The sequence below is a fragment of the Coregonus lavaretus genome (genome assembly GCF_964263955.1).
Source record: "Coregonus lavaretus genome assembly, contig: HAP1_SCAFFOLD_1087, whole genome shotgun sequence".
Classification (NCBI taxonomy): domain Eukaryota; kingdom Metazoa; phylum Chordata; class Actinopteri; order Salmoniformes; family Salmonidae; genus Coregonus; species Coregonus lavaretus.
Window position 1 is genome coordinate 110,085 of NW_028166864.1, and position 16,404 is coordinate 126,488.

A 16,404-nucleotide genomic window follows, 5' to 3' on the forward strand; every position below is an offset into this window, starting at 1 on the left:
CACTGTATGTTAACATTGCCAAAGCAAGTGAAGTAGATCATAAACAAAAGTGATCTCTCTCTCTCTCTCTACCCCCCTCTCTCTACTCTACCTCTCTCCCTCCCTCCCGGATCTGCTGTCCCTGTTAACCTGGGTTGTATTTGTCCAACAAGGTGTGCTTTAGGGCGGGCTGTTAGACCACACAAAACCCTGTTACACACTGATACAACCCTCACACCTCCTTCCACTCACGTAATCTCTAATCTAGGAGAGTATGGCTACATACCTTATAGCTAGCAGAATGCAAACATGTTGATAAGGCCATAGTTTCCAGTCGTAGTAGTATCACACCATATGGAAGAATCTGAAGCTCCATCCGTTACAAGACCATGGTGCTAGTTTACGGAGCTGTGAGGGGAACGGCACCTCCGTACCTTCAGGCTCTGATCAGTCCCTACACCCAAACGAGGGCACTACGTTCATCCACCTCTGGCCTGCTGGCTCCCCTTCCTCTGCGGAAGCATAGTTCCCGCTCAGCCCAGTCAAAACTGTTCGCTGCTCTGGCACCCCAATGGTGGAACAAGCTCCCTCACGACGCCAGGACAGCGGAGTCACTGACCACCTTCCGGAGACACTTGAAACCCCACCACTTTAAGGAATACCTGGAATAGTCTAACAGTAATCCTTCTACACCCCCCCTCCCCCAGTGGTGGTTGCCCCACTGGCTATCCTAAGTTAAATGAACCAATTTGTAAGTCGCTCTGGATAAGAGCGTCTGCTAAATGACTTAAATGTAAATGTGGTTATAAAATCTGAGGGAGCACCTTCTAAACTAGTCCCTACTAAAAGACCGTTTCACATCGCCTACGTCAACACATGACACTTTACACTGACAAATCTTTACTTACGTTATCAGATTCAAAAGGATCCTCCGGTCCAACCTTACTCCTGAATTGACACTTAACCACACTAGTAACTTCTGTTAGGCAATACCTCTCAAACTGTTTGTCATACACCCACAGAGATAAAACAAAACAGTCTAGCTGAGCCATGACACCAGTCTGCTAATAGCCATGTCACCTGTTCCCGGGACTATATATTCCCATGGACACCGTGGAACTGCAAAAGGTGACATCCCAGAGTATGTTCCCTCAGATACAGAGCCTGCTGCTACTACAGATTCTACCAGCTAGATCCTATCAACTAGTACCGATTCTACCAGCTAGATTCTATCAACTAGTACCGATTCTACCAGCTAGATTCTATCAACTAGTACAGATTCTACCAGCTAGATTCTATCAACTAGTACCGATTCTACCAGCTAGATTCTATCAACTAGTACCGATTCTACCAGCTAGATTCTATCAACTAGTACCGATTCTACCAGCTAGATTCTATCAACTAGTACAGATTCTACCAGCTAGATTCTATCAACTAGTACCGATTCTACCAGCTAGATTCTATCAACTAGTACCGATTCTACCAGCTAGATTCTGTCAACTAGTACCGATTCTACCAGCTAGATTCTATCAACTAGTACCGATTCTACCAGCTAGATTCTATCAACTAGTACAGATTCTACCAGCTAGATTCTGTCAACTAGTACAGATTCTACCAGCTAGATTCTGTCAACTAGTACCGATTCTACCAGCTAGATTCTGTCAACTAGTACCGATTCTACCAGCTAGATTATATCAACTAGTACAGATTCTACCAGCTAGATTCTATCAACTAGTACAGATTCTACCAGCTAGATTCTGTCAACTAGTACCGATTCTACCAGCTAGATTATATCAACTAGTACAGATTCTACCAGCTAGATTCTGTCAACTAGTACAGATTCTACCAGCTAGATTCTATCAACTAGTACAGATTCTACCAGCTAGATTCTGTCAACTAGTACAGATTCTACCAGCTAGATTCTGTCAACTAGTACAGATTCTACCAGCTAGATTCTATCAACTAGTACAGATTCTACCAGCTAGATTCTGTCAGCCTAACTAAACTGTTGGACCTTGTGCTCCTAGCCTGCATGGTGAGAGGTGTTGTTCTACTAAGGCGAAATAGAGTCAGTTGTTTGGGTAGGAAAACGTCCAGTACTGTAGCCTGAATCTGGTCCCAGCCACAAAGGCTGTGTTTACACACGCAGCCCAATTATTGGCAAAATATTGGATGTGATTGGTGATGGGAAGGGAGACAGGTGGGGTCAGTACTTGAGGAGAGAGAGAGAGAGAGAGACAGGTGGGGTCAGTATTTGAGGAGAGAGAGAGAGAGAGAGACAGGTGGGGTCAGTATTTGAGGAGAGAGAGAGAGAGAGACAGGTGGGGTCAGTATTTGAGGAGAGAGAGAGACAGGTGGGGTCAGTATTTGAGGAGAGAGACAGGTGGGGTCAGTACTTGACGAGAGCGGGGTGTTTTACGGGTTGTGTCACCTGTTCAAGTCTGTCGTCCTCCGGCAGCGTCCCTGTGTCTCCGTTACTGTTGATAGGGATCTCCATAGTGTCTGATCTAGTCACCATCTGTCATCCTGACCTAGACCTGTGAGAGAGAGAGTCGGAGAGAGAGAGAGAGAGAGAGAGAGAGTCAGAAAGTTTACATACACTCAGTATTTGGTAGCATTGCCTTTAAATTGTTTAACTTGGGTCAAACGTTTCGGGTAGCCTTCCACAAGCTTCCCACAATAAATTGGATGAATTTTGGCCCATTCCTCCTGTCAGAGCTGGTGTAACAGTCAGGTTTGTAGGCCTCCTTGCTCGCACACACTTTTTCAGTTCTGCCCACACATTTTCTATAGGATTGAGGTCAGGGATTTGTGATGGCCACTCCAATACCTTGACTTTGTTGTCCTTAAGCCATTTTGCCACAACTTTGGAAGTATGCTTGGGGTCACTGTTCATTTGGAAGACCCATTTGCGACCAAGCTTTAACTTCCTGACTGATGTCTTGAGACGTTGCTTCAATATATCCACATAATTTTCCTTCCTCATGATGCCATCTATTTTGTGAAGTACACCAGTCCCTCCTGCAACAAAGCACCCCCACAACATGATGCTGCCACCCCCGTGCTTCACGGTTGGGATGGTGTTCTTCGGCTTGCAAGTGCCCCCTTTTTCCTCCAAACATAACGATGGTCATTATGGCCAAACAGTTCTATTTTTGTTTCATCAGACCAGAGGACATTTCTCCAAAAAGTACGATGTTTGTCCCCGTTTGCAGTTGCAAACCGTAGTCTGGCTTTTTTCTGGCGGTTTTGGAGCAGTGGCTTCTTCCTTGCTGAGCGGCCTTTCAGGTTATGTCGATATAGGACTCGTTTTACTGTGGATATAGATACTTTTGTACCTGTTTCCTCCAGCATCTTCACAAGGTCCTTTGCTGTTGTTCTGGGATTGATTTGCACTTTTCGCACCAAAGTACGTTCATCTCTAGGAGACAGAACGCGTCTCCTTCCTGAGCGGTATGACAGCTGCGTGGTCCCATGGTGTTTATACACTGCTCAAAAAAATAAAGGGAACACTTAAACAACACAATGTAACTCCAAGTCAATCACACTGTCCACTTAGGAAGCAACACTGATTGACAATAAATGTCACATGCTGTTGTGCAAATGGAATAGACAACAGGTGGAAATTATAGGCAATTAGCAAGACACCCCCAATAAAAGGACTGGTTTTGAAGGTGTCCAGGAGTTGGCGGATGCTTTAGTCCAGCTCTGGGAGGAGATCCCTCAGGAGACCATCCGCCACCTCATCAGGAGCATGCCCAGGCATTGTAGGGAGGTCATACAGGCACGTGGAGGCCACACACACTACTGAGCCTCATTTTGACTTGTTTTAAGGACATTACATCAAAGTTGGATCAGCCTGTAGTGTGGTTTTCCACTTTAATTTTGAGGGTGACTCCAAATCCAGACCTCCATGGGTTGATAAATTTGATTTCCATTGATACTTTTTGTGTGATTTTGTTGTCAGCACATTCAACTATGTAAAGAAAAAAGTATTTAATAAGATTATTTCATTCATTCAGATCTAGGATGTGTTATTTTAGTGTTACCTTTATTTTTTTGAGCAGTGTACTTGCGTGCTATTGTTTGTACAGATGAACGTGGTACCTTCAGGCGTTTGGCAATTGCTCCCAAGGATTAACCAGACTTGTGGAGGTCTACAATTTCTTTTCTGAGGTCTTGGCTGATTTCTTTTGATTTTCCCATGATATCAAGCAAAGAGGCACTGAGTTTGAAGGTAGGCCTTGAAATACATCCACAGGTACACCTCCAATTGATTCAAATGATATCAATTAGCCTATCAGAAGCTTCTAAAGCCATAACATCATTTTCTGGAATTTTCCAAGCTGTTTAAAGGCACAGTCAACTTAGTGTATGTAAACTTCTGACCCACTGGAATTGTGATACAGTGAATTATAAGTGAAATAATCTGTCTGTAAACAATTATTGGAAAAATTACTTCGTCATGCACAAAGTAGATGTCCTAACAGATTTTTCCAAAACTATAGTTTGTTAACAAGAAATGTGTGGAGTGGTTGAAAAACTAGTTTTATTGACTCCAACCTAAGTGTATGTAAACTTCTGACTTCAACTGTATGTAGGGTCCTAGATGAAGGAATGATTACTAGGGTACCTATGTAGGGTCCTAGATGATGGAATGATTAATAGGGTACCTATGTAGGGTCCTAGATGAAATAATGATTACTAGGCTACCTATATAGGTTCCTAGATTAAGGAATGATTATTAGGCTACCTATGTAGGGTCCTAGATGAAGGAATGATTAATATCAATCAATCAATTTTATTTTATATAGCCCTTCTTACATCAGCTAATATCTCGAAGTGCTGTACAGAAACCCAGCCTAAAACCCCAAACAGCTAGTAATGCAGGTGTAGAAGCACGGTGGCTAGGAAAAACTCCCTAGAAAGGCGAAAACCTAGGAAGAAACCTAGAGAGGAACCAGGCTATGAGGGGTGGCCAGTCCTCTTCTGGCTGTGCCGGGTGGAGATTATAACAGAACCATGCCAAGATGTTCAAAATGCCAAGATGTTCAAAATTAATAGGCTACCTATGTAGGGTCCTAGATGAGATAGAGGTTTCAAAGAGCACTTCTCCCTCTCAGCATATGAAACAAGGCCTTGCAGCACAAAGCAAGCTGTTGTAGGACAATGAGACCGCCTGTTCAAGTGACCACTCCACTCCAACCAACCATTCAGCTGTATTACCCGAGTCTGTTACCGCTGCCCACACACCTCAGGTTTACGCTACCACCACATTGAATTAGCCTCCTGGAAGCTAAAACACACACACCTCAGGTTTACGCTACCACCACATTGAATTAGCCTCCTGGAAGCTAAAACACACACACCTCAGGTTTACACTACCACCACATTGAATTAGCCTCCTGGAAGCTAAAACACACACACACACACCTCAGCTAACACTAATGAATTCTTTATTACTGAATGAGATGAAGGGTTATGTCAACTACAATGGAGATATGTGTGCTGTTTGCACAGGTTAATAAGGGTGAGGAGATGAAGGTTTATCAGGGCTTTTACAATAACACACCTGGACAACACCTGTCTATAGGCTTTGAACACACACATTAACCCAGGCACGTAGGCCATGTTGACAACTCTGCTAGGGTTATGTAGGAGCCAGGAGAATGTGGAAATCAGGATAAATCCTAGCTAGGCATAGCATACACCATTAGACTATGGTGCTGGGTTTAGGCAGTTTCCCCTTTCTTGTAGCCTACAGTTTATGTAAGTTATAAGCTGGCCTAAAACTGGACTGTAAAACTGAGTTGGCCTACAGCATCACGAGTGTTAGGCTATATGCTGACCTGCAGTGGGTCAGGACTGGAGCGGCCAGCTGTTGAACCTTCCTTCACAATGGCCTAGATTCAAACCATAGCGCTGAAGATAGTGATTGGGGGGGGGGGGGCAGGCTGGAATTGATACGGTTACATAATCACAATATTATTTTGGGATGATAAAAATCCATATTTATTTAGCGTCAGCTAGTTGGCTAGTAGTTTAGCTAGTTAGTTGGTAGGTAGCGTTGGCTAGTTGGCTAGTAGTTTAGCTAGTTAGTTGGTAGGTAGCATCGGCTAGTTGGCTAGTAGTTTAGCTAGTTAGTTGGTAGGTAGCGTCAGCTAGTTGGCTAGTAGTTTAGCTAGTTAGTTAGTTGGTAGGTAGCGTCAGCTAGTTGGCTAGTAGTTTAGCTAGTTAGTTGGTAGGTAGCGTCAGCTAGTTGGCTAGTAGTTTAGCTAGTTAGTTGGTAGGTAGCGTCAGCTAGTTGGCTAGTAGTTTAGCTAGTTAGTTGGTAGGTAGCGTCAGCTAGTTGGCTAGTAGTTTAGCTAGTTAGTTGGTAGGTAGCGTCAGCTAGTTGGCTAGTAGTTTAGCTAGTTAGTTGGTAGGTAGCGTCAGCTAGTTGGCTGTACCTGCAGCATGATCCATCCTACAGCTTGTTCTCCGTCTTTTTAAAATAGTAAGCCAACATATTTTCAGCACTTTTATTTCAATGACTGATCAAAACTAATTTTCTCACGCGCTCTCGTCTTTCCGCAGCAGACATATAGTGAGCAATATGTTTATCGCAATACACATAGAATCGTGAGAATATTTGCGGAGTCTGCATTCACAGTATACGTCGGCTCAACCTGAAATTGCCACAGCATATAGTAATTACTATATTAAAACATTACATATTATCATAAACATCACATTTATCCAAACCACAAGCTAGAACATTTTAATTTCACTGGTAGAATCGGAAAGATTCGGCTCCCTGTGTATTCGTCCGCTCATAGTGAACCACAAAGTCCGGCATTCATAGCGAATGCTGATACATGCTAGCTTGAGGGGGCGTGGCCACAAACTGGAATAAAGGCGTTGTTTACTTAGAACGACCAACAGTAAAAAAATATATATATATTGTAACGTTTGATTTTCACTCATGTTTGTCATCATGCCCGTGTGGTGTTCTGGGTCTGGCTGGGCTAATTACAAACAAGCGCAAAAAATAATTATAATAATTATCTTTCACCGTTTACCAGAGATTCTGCCAGTGGCTTTCAAGAATGATGCCAAAGATTATCAAAGGGATTTTCAGGCTGAACTGATGGGGAATCCATTTCGACAACAGCTGAGAAATGATGGAGTCTCAGTTAGCAGTAACCTAACATTAGCTAAAAGAAGATCAATTTTTACCTGGCTAAAAGAGAAAGAATATAATATCTATTGTTTACAGGAAACTCACTTTACAAATATAGATTAGGTTGGGTGGAAAATGGACAGAGGGAGAAATATATATTTGTGTCATGGGCAAATAAACCAAACAAAAAAAGGGGTGATTATATTAATTAATACAAATTTTTATCCAATTGTGCAAACTGTGAAAACAGATCCTCAAGGAAGATGGATTATTTTAAATATGCTATTGGACCAAAAACAGATCTGGCTAATTAATCTATATGGGCCAAATAATCATGATTCACTTCTTCAAAAATATATATAATAATCTATTGAGCTCACAAGCAACGAATGAATCTATTATTATGGTGGGAGATTATAATACGGTTTTAAGTACCTCAATGGATCGTAAAGGAAATCACACTACAAACTATCACCCTCAAGCACTTAAGGAGATCACGAATATCATGGATACATTAGAACTAGTGGATATATGGAGGCTGAAAAACCCTGACCTAGTGAGATATACATGGAGGAAGCTTAATCAAGCTGGCCGTCTTGATTACTTCCTGGTCTCATTCTCGCTGGCATCAAAAGTTTAAAAAGTATTAATAGGAGACAGAATGCGATCGGACCCCCATCTAATTGGCCTCCATATAACTCTTACAGAATTTCCACGTGGACGGGGATATTGGAAATGTAATCAAAGCCTACTGGATGACAACTTGTTCTTAACTAAGACAAAATAATTCATAATTGACTTTATTTCTACACAACAGCAGATCCCCTTACTGCACGGGACACTGTATTTTCAGAGGCCATTCAAAACTCATCATTAAAATAAAAGCAGTTCAGGTGAAAAAGAGATTAGACTCGTCATGGAAACTGGACTATAGAGGCACAAAATAGGTTCGATTACAGGATCAAAATGGCCAGAAACAAAGAACTTTCTTCTGAAACTCGTCAGTCAATTCTTGTTCTGAGAAATGAAGGCTATGCGAGAAATTGCCAAGAAACTGAAGATCTCGTACAACGATGTGTACTACTCCCTTCACAGAACAGCGCAAACTGGCTCTAACCAGAATAGAAAGAGGAGTGGGAGGCCCCGGTGCACAACTGAGCAAGAGGACAAATACATTAGAGTGTCTAGTTTGGCAGCTTCATTAAATAGTACCCGAAAAAACACCGTCAACAGTGAAGAGGCGGCAGGTAGCTTAGTGGTTAAGAGCGTTGTGCCAGTAACCAAAAGGTCGCTGGTTCTAATCCCCGAGCCGACTAGGTGAAATATCTGTCGATGTGCCCTTGAGCAAGGCACTTAACCCTAATTGCTCCTGTAAGTCGCTCTGGATAAGAGCGTCTGCTAAATGACAAAAAAATAATAATAATAATAAAGAGGCGACTCCGGGATGCCATTTCTCAGACTGGCCAATAAAAAGATTAAGATGGGCAAAAGAACAGACACTGGACTTCTTTGCAACTCTGCCTAGAAGGTCAGCATCCTGGAGTCACTGCTAGACTGGCAGAGTAAACATGTTGGTTTGTTCGTTCTATCTTTGACTGACATTAGCTAACGTAAATTACTCTTATTTGGTATCTCAATTCGGCAGCCATCTATTCCACCCTTGTCTGGAAAACACTCCTTTACTAAAAATAGAATTGTCGATATAGCTAACTCGCTCTCTGTTTGGTAGCAATGATAAAATATAATAATAATAATATGCCATTTAGCAGACGCTTTTATCCAAAGCGACTTACAGTCATGCGTGCATACATTTTTTTTTTTTTGGTGTGTATGAGTGGTCCCGGGGATCGAACCCACTACCTTGGCGTTACAAGCGCCGTGCTCTACCAGCTGAGCTACAGAGAACCATAACTATAAATCATCTATGGTTGATTAGTTGGTTCACAGTCTCAGCTGGCTAGCAATCTTGCTGCCAATTTAGTGACACTAGTTAGCTAACAGCAAACTGACAATATTGAAATCTTCATGTTAGGTGTGCTTAGCTAGCCAGTCTAATAGAGATCAATACATTTGGTTGGGTGGTTAAATGTACAGCGCCTTGCAGAAGCATTTATCCCCCTTGGTGTTTTTCCTATTTTGTTGCATTACAACCTGTAATTTAAATGGATTATTATGTGGATTTCATGTGATGTAATGGACATACACAAAATAGTCCAAATTGGCGAAGTTAAATGAATAAAATAACTTGTTTCAAAAAATTCGAAACAATAAATAACGGAAAAGTGGTGCATGCATATGTATTCACCCCCTTTGCTATGAAGCCCCTAAATAAGATCTGGTGCAACCAATTACCTTCAGAAGTCACAATTAGTTAAATAACGTCCAACTGTGTGCAATCTAAGGTGTCACATGATCTCAGTATATATACACACACTTGTTCTGAAAGGCCCAGAGTCTGCAACACCACTAAGCAAGGGGCACCACCAAGCAAGTGGCACCATGAAGACCAAGGAGCTCTCCAAACAGATCAGGGACAAAGTTGTGGAGAAGTACAGATCAGGGTTGGGTTATAAATAAATATCTGAAACTTTGAACATCCCACGGAGCACCATTAAATCCATTATTTTTCAAAATTGAAAGAATATGGCACCACAACAAACCTGTCAAGAGAGGGTCGCCCACCAAAACTCACGGACCAGGCAAGGAGGGCATTAATCAGAGAGGCAACAAAGAGACCAAAGATAACCCTGAAGGAGCTGCAAAGCTCCACAGCAGAGATTGAAATATCTGTCCATAGGACCACTTTAAGCCGTACACTCCACAGAGCTGGGCTTTACGGAAGAGTGGCCAGAAAAAACCCATTGCTTAAAGAAAAAAATAAGCAAACACGTTTGGTGTTCGCCAAAAGGCATGTGGGAGACTCCCCATCGGCAGGGACTGGGAAACTGGTCAGAATTGAAGGAATGATAGATGTCGCTAAATACAGGGAAATTGCTGTACACCAGCGGAACCAATCCAACTTGTAGGAGCTGGAGCAATTTTGCCTTGAAGAATGGGCTAAAATCCCAGTGGCTAGATGTGCCAAGCTTATAGAGACATACCCCAAGAGACTTGCAGCTGTAATTGCTGCAAAAGGTGGCTCTACAAAGTATTGACTTTGGAGGGGGGGAATAGTTATGCACGCTCAAGTTCTGTTTTTTTTATGTCTTATTTCTTGTTTGTTTCACAATAAAACATATTTTGCATCTTCAAAGTAGTAGGCATGTTGTGTAAATCAAATGATTCAAACACCCCAAAAATCAATTTTAATTCCAGGTTGTAAGGCAACAAAATAGGAAAAATGCCAAGGGGGGTGAATACTTTCATTGTTCTGTATTTTGTTGTAGGTGGTACAGAATCTGATTGCACCAACACACGCTTCCAACCCTCTGCTCTGCACAAGCTGAAGGTAAGTTGGCCAAACTATTTACAAGCTGACGGCTAAAATAGATTTAAATGCTGTTGTGCAAATGGAATAGACAACAGGTGGAAATTATAGGCAATTAGCAAGACACCCCCAATAAAGGACTGGTTTTGCAGGTGGTGACCACAGACCACTTCTCAGTTCCTATGCTTCCTGGATGATGTTTTGATCACTTTTGAATGCTGGCGGTGCTTTCACTCTAGTGGTAGCATGAGACGGAGTCTACAACCCACACAAGTGGCTCAGGTAGTGCAGCTCATCCAGGATGGCACATCAACGCGAGCTGTGACAAGAAGGTTTGCTGTGTCAGTCAGCGTAGTGTCCAGAGCATGGAGGTGCTACCAGGAGACAGGCCAGTACATCAGGAGACGTGGAGGAGGTCGTAGGAGGGCAACAACCCAGCAGCAGGACCGCTACCTCCGCCTTTGTGCAAGGAGGAGCAGGAGGAGCACTGCCAGAGCCTTGCAAAATGACCTCCAGCAGGCCACAAATGTGCATGTGTCTGCTCAAATGGTTAGAGACAGACTCCATGAGGGTGGTATGAGGGCCCGACGTCCACAGGTGGGGGTTGGGCTTACAGCCCAACACCGTGCAGGACGTTTGGCATTTGCCAGAGAACACCAAGATTGGCAAATTCGCCACTGGCGTCCTGTGCTCTTCACAGATGAAAGCAGGTTCAAACTGCTGTGTCAGCAGGTTCTGCAAGAGGAATGCATTGATGCTATGGACTGGCCCGCCCGTTCCCCAGACCTGAATCCAATTGAGCACATCTGGGACATCATGTCTCGCTCCATCCACCAACGCCACGTTGCACCACAGACTGTCCAGGAGTTGGCGGATGCTTTAGTCCAGGTCCAGACCATCCGCCACCTCATCAGGAGCATGCCCAGGCGTTGTAGGGAGGTCATACAGGCACGTGGAGGCCACACACACTACTGAGCCTCATTTTGACTTGTTTTAAGGACATTACATCAAAGTTGGATCAGCCTGTAGTGTGGTTTTCCACTTTAATTTTGAGGGTGACTCCAAATCCAGACCTCCATGGGTTGATAAATTTGATTTCCATTGATAATTTCTGTGTGATTTTGTTGTCAGCACATTCAACTATGTAAAGAAAAAAAGTATTTAATAAGATTGTTTCATTCATTCAGATCTAGGATGTGTTGTTTAAGTGTTCCCTTTATTTTTTTGAGCAGTGTATTTATATAATATGTACAGTGTAGTCCCAGTGTATTTATATAATCTGTACAGTGTAGACCCAGTGTATTTATATAATCTGTACAGTTTAGTGTGTCCGAGTGTGTCTCAGGTGTAGAGAACTGTAGCTACAGATTGTTACACCAGATAATGTGATTTACCCGAATACATTTGCACACTGGCTATTTCAAGTCTTCTCTCATTGCTGGATATACAATACATGTCATTTACAGCTGTTTGGAATCCTATCTTGCGTCACGCCTATACATTTTGTGAGATTGGTTCTGATTATGACCGTAGATGCATTTCAATGTCAACACTTGTCAATTATGTTACATAGCTAGCTAGTAAAATTATTTACAGTTGCTGATGTTGCATGTTTGCTAACAAGTTACAAATGCAAGGCGTGGTGCATAACAAGTTAGCAGGCGCCAGGCAAACTAGCTAGCCAACTCCACTCATGTGCTAACGTTTGCTGGTAAACCTAGCTTTAGGTGGCTGGTTGCAGTTTAGTAGCGAGCCACATCTACCACTAAAAAGAGAAGAGGTTTTTACAATCGAGATACAGATTGTAAAACCTCTTCTATTTTTTTAGACAGATATGGCTACCAGTAGTTGTTTAGCTAGATAACTTAGTTACCTAGCTAGCTTCCTAGCCAGCTAAATTAGCAAACAGAAAAATAATTTGATTCCCCCTCCCCACTTTAACACAGTAGTATGTTAGCCAGCAATTCACAATATGGGTTTCAGTGGATAAACTAGCTAGCTAGGTGGCTTACAGGAAAAATAGCTTACTTAGCTAGCCACCGTATTTGTCATCTACCCTCTTGGTGCTGGCATCAGCAGTAGCTAAGCTCCCCACCATCAATACACCGGAAGCTGTCATAGGGTGTATTATTCAACTAAACTTCAACTAGTATACAATTTTTATGATTTATGGAAAAACTACAGCAACATTATTTTGTGTTTTATTCAAATAAAGTTAGGTTTTTCTCAAGTAGAATTGTATTAAATGACGTGAGAATTTAATCCAGATGGATTTCGGTAATGAGAATTTGGGGTGAAAATGTGCAAATTTCAGGCGAAAATTTGACAAGTATTTTAAAATGAGACACGGTGCCATAAACTACCCATCTTATTCTTCAGAATGCTAGAAAACAATGATGCATCAGTGTAACAGTTCTGCTTCCGTCCCTCTCCTCGCCCCCACCTGGGCTTGAACCAGGGACCCTCTGCACACGTCGACAACAGTCACCCTCAAAGCACCGTTACCCGTCGCTCCACAAAAGCCGAGGCCCTTGCAGAGCAAGGGAAACAACTATTTCAATGTCTCAGAGGGAGTGACGTCACCGATTGAAATGCTACTAGCGCGCACCACTAACTAGCTAGCCATTTCACAACGGTTACATCAGCAACAATCAACTAACTAAATTAGCTAATGCCACGGATAAAACTGGTTTCATGAGAATCACATCCTTGCTGTGTAGGGCTAGGGTGGGACACCAACCTCTAGACACTCCATACACAGACTGGTCTATAATAATAATATGCTATTTAGCAGACGCTTTTATCCAAAGCGACTTACAGTCATGCGTGCATACATTTTTGTGTATGGGTGGTCCCGGGGATCGAACCCACTACCCTGGCGTTACAAGCGCCGTGCTCTACCAGCTGAGCTACAGAGGACCACAATATCTGACTGGTCTACGACTCAGCTGACGGCTTAGAAAGAAAGAAAGAAAGAAAGAAAGAAAGCCATGTGCTTAAGAACTGGGCCCGCTACAGTTAGGAGAGCGGTTGATTTCTTATGCAGCCATGCCTCTGGGCTGTCGGTTGCTTCCAGCCTGCGTGGAAATGTTTGTTAGAGGACATAGGCCTAATATGGTTATTATGCATGATTATAGTTAATCATATAATAATTATATAATCATATAACTATTAGTTAGTCTATTAAAGTAAAAGACACACACTGATGTATTAACTGTAGCAGACAGAGAGACAGTGAGATGCAGGTCAAATGAGCAACGTGGCTATAAGGTCCTGATCCTGTCCTGACTACATTTGTGGGTCCTACTGCTCAGTCCAAATGGCTCCACAGACAGTGCTACTACTAGAAATCATTAGGCTATAAAAAAAAGAAAAAAAAGAGACATGGAGAGAGAGAAAGAGAGAGATCAAATCAAAGTTTATTGGTCGCGTACACAGATTTGCAAATGTTATCGCAGGTTATCTCCAACAGTGCAGTAATACCTAGCAATAATAAAAACACACATAATCCAGAATTAAAAAATAAACATACAGAGAGAGAAAGAGAGAGAGAGAGAGAGAGAGAGAGAGAGAGAGAGAAAAAGAGAGAGAGAGAGAAAAAGAGAGAGAAAAAGAGAGAGAGAGAGAGAGAGAGAGAGAGAGAGAGAGAGAGAGAGAGAGAGAGAGAGAGAGAGAGAGAGAGAGAGAGAGAGACAGACAGACAGAGAGAGAGACAGAGAGGTCACTATGACAACTGCTAGGAATGTTCAGTGTCTCTCAGGAGGACTGATCTGCTGTCTGATAAACAAACTCGATCACTAATGGGACTCGCTATTCCAAAGTGCATGAGATTACCATCAACGGGGCGACAGAAAAACCCTACTCTTTACCAGAGAACAAAGATCGGGTGGCATATGTAGCTATACGGTTTGGGCTTTAAGAAAATCGCTTTTGATTAGGAGAGATGGAGGTAGGCATTGATAAGGCCTACACCTACACTTGGTTACATTGCGAGTAAAATGGATCAATCAGATATTTTGGCATTGGTTGTAATGCAGTCAATTACGGCAAGCTTCATTATGCAGATCGCCAGGGCATGCTATAACATTATCCAGGGTGTAGCAAGTGGCGATGCCTTCCAATTATATAGACACGCCACACACATATACATAAGAAAATGCCAAACACTCCCTTTAAAAAGTCAGAATGTTGTATAAACTTTGACTGTCAAATGTCCATGGGGTTGGTCTCTCTGCTGGGCAATAATATGAGACAAAATATCCAAAGGAAAATGTTATTAACCAGACTTCAAAACGTGGGTCTCAGTGTAGGGCAATCAAGATGTTTGCTCTGTGACCAAAGGCACATGTACAAGACTGAGGTACAGGTGTTTAGCCCTTCATGGTGTGCCAGGTGAAATAAAATGGATATTTTGTCTCAAATTTCGAGCGGCTGAAGGACCAACTGCACAGACAACCGGTAGAGTAAGTTATTTCTCCATTTTCTTTTTCTCTGCATTGTTGGGAAGCAAGTAAGCATGTCACTGTTAGTCCACACCTGTTGTTTACAAAGCATGTGACCAATATATAAAAAAAAGTGAAAATGTAATTGTATTCAATATTCTGGCTTGTAAGGAAAACTTCGACGATTTTGCAGTCATTAGTTTAAGACTTTATATCAATAATTGGCATAAAAGTCTGACTTATTATGCAACGCTGGCACCAGGAAGACAGGTGCAGCGCAGGTGAATTTCTCAGTTGTCACTAGCTAGTTATCACAGCCACAAAGCCAAAATGGTATATATCAAATTAAAACAAACATGTGCTTTTTGGTCTTCATTTAAGGTTAGGCATAAGGTTAACGGTGTAGTTAATGTTAGGGTTAAGGGTAGGTTTAAAATCAGATTTTAATAAGATAAATTGTAGAAATAGGCAATGTTTAGCCATAATTATGACTTTGGTAACTAGTGATTACCGAATTTCTCCAGGTAACGGCGGCGACGTGCACGACTACAGACTGGACGCTTCTAGGTTATTACCGGTGAATAACAAACTCTCTAAACTCTTTAGCAAACTGTTATCTAGCTAACTAATGCTATAACAATAAGGATAGCTATAACTCAGGCAATTAGTTAGCTAGCTTGCCAATAAAACTGATATCTCGAAGAAAATCAAGTTGCGCCGCTGGCTACAAAATAACGTCTTTGGAGAAAATGAGTCCCCAAGCCAAGGTCGGGTTGGGAAACGGGTCCGCCTGTCTGTCTACAAAAGATTTGGCTAACTAGTTCACTAACGTTACCTAACCCACATCAGCATCCGTACACAGTTGTCTTGATAAGCCAGATACGTTTAAATGTGTCCATAATGCAGACACAAAACAAGGGGGTCCGAAAGCAGAACATATGGCTGTCAGGGCTGGACCAGTTTATCTTACCTGTGTTGTTCGAGCTCCGGTCCGTCTTGAATGAGCTATTCGGTTAACTAGCGTCGGTGCATTCCAGTTCAGCCGCGGCTTCGTCGAGACTCAACGTGTGCGTGTCACTCAGTCCAGGAAAATGACAGGATCGGCCGATGAATGAATTAATGAAATGACAGGTTCGTCTGGTTCCAGAGTTAGTTATACAAAATGTTTGGTTGTCTTATGTCATGGCCGCTAGACAGGCTGGCTTCCTGTTTGTATTAGCGCACAGATCCGGGAGAGGCTATAGTGACACGCCTGGTGCCCAAATTGATGACGAATGGATTCGGTTCAGCCATTCGTCCCGATGAACCCTTAACAGCTAACTAGTTTTTTTTGCCGCGTTCAAAACAACTGGGAACTCGGAAAAACACGAGGTCAAATCATGACGTTAGTGATT

The 16,404-nt window shown here is 42.5% G+C and overlaps 1 protein-coding gene across 1 annotated transcript in view; it reads right to left on the bottom strand.

Moving 5' to 3' along the window:
* The window catches only part of LOC311114198 (arfaptin-2-like), a 50,490-nt gene extending 34,296 nt beyond the window's left edge, over positions 1 to 16,194 (bottom strand). The window contains exons 1-2 of the mRNA XM_084189469.1: positions 15,981 to 16,194; positions 2,411 to 2,516 (exon numbers count right to left, since the gene is read on the bottom strand). Coding sequence (XP_084045595.1) covers positions 2,411 to 2,497 — 87 coding nt within the window. The 5' untranslated portion in view covers positions 2,498 to 2,516; positions 15,981 to 16,194. The remainder of the gene's footprint in view (positions 1 to 2,410; positions 2,517 to 15,980) is intronic.
* Positions 16,195 to 16,404: the final 210 nt, after the last annotated feature.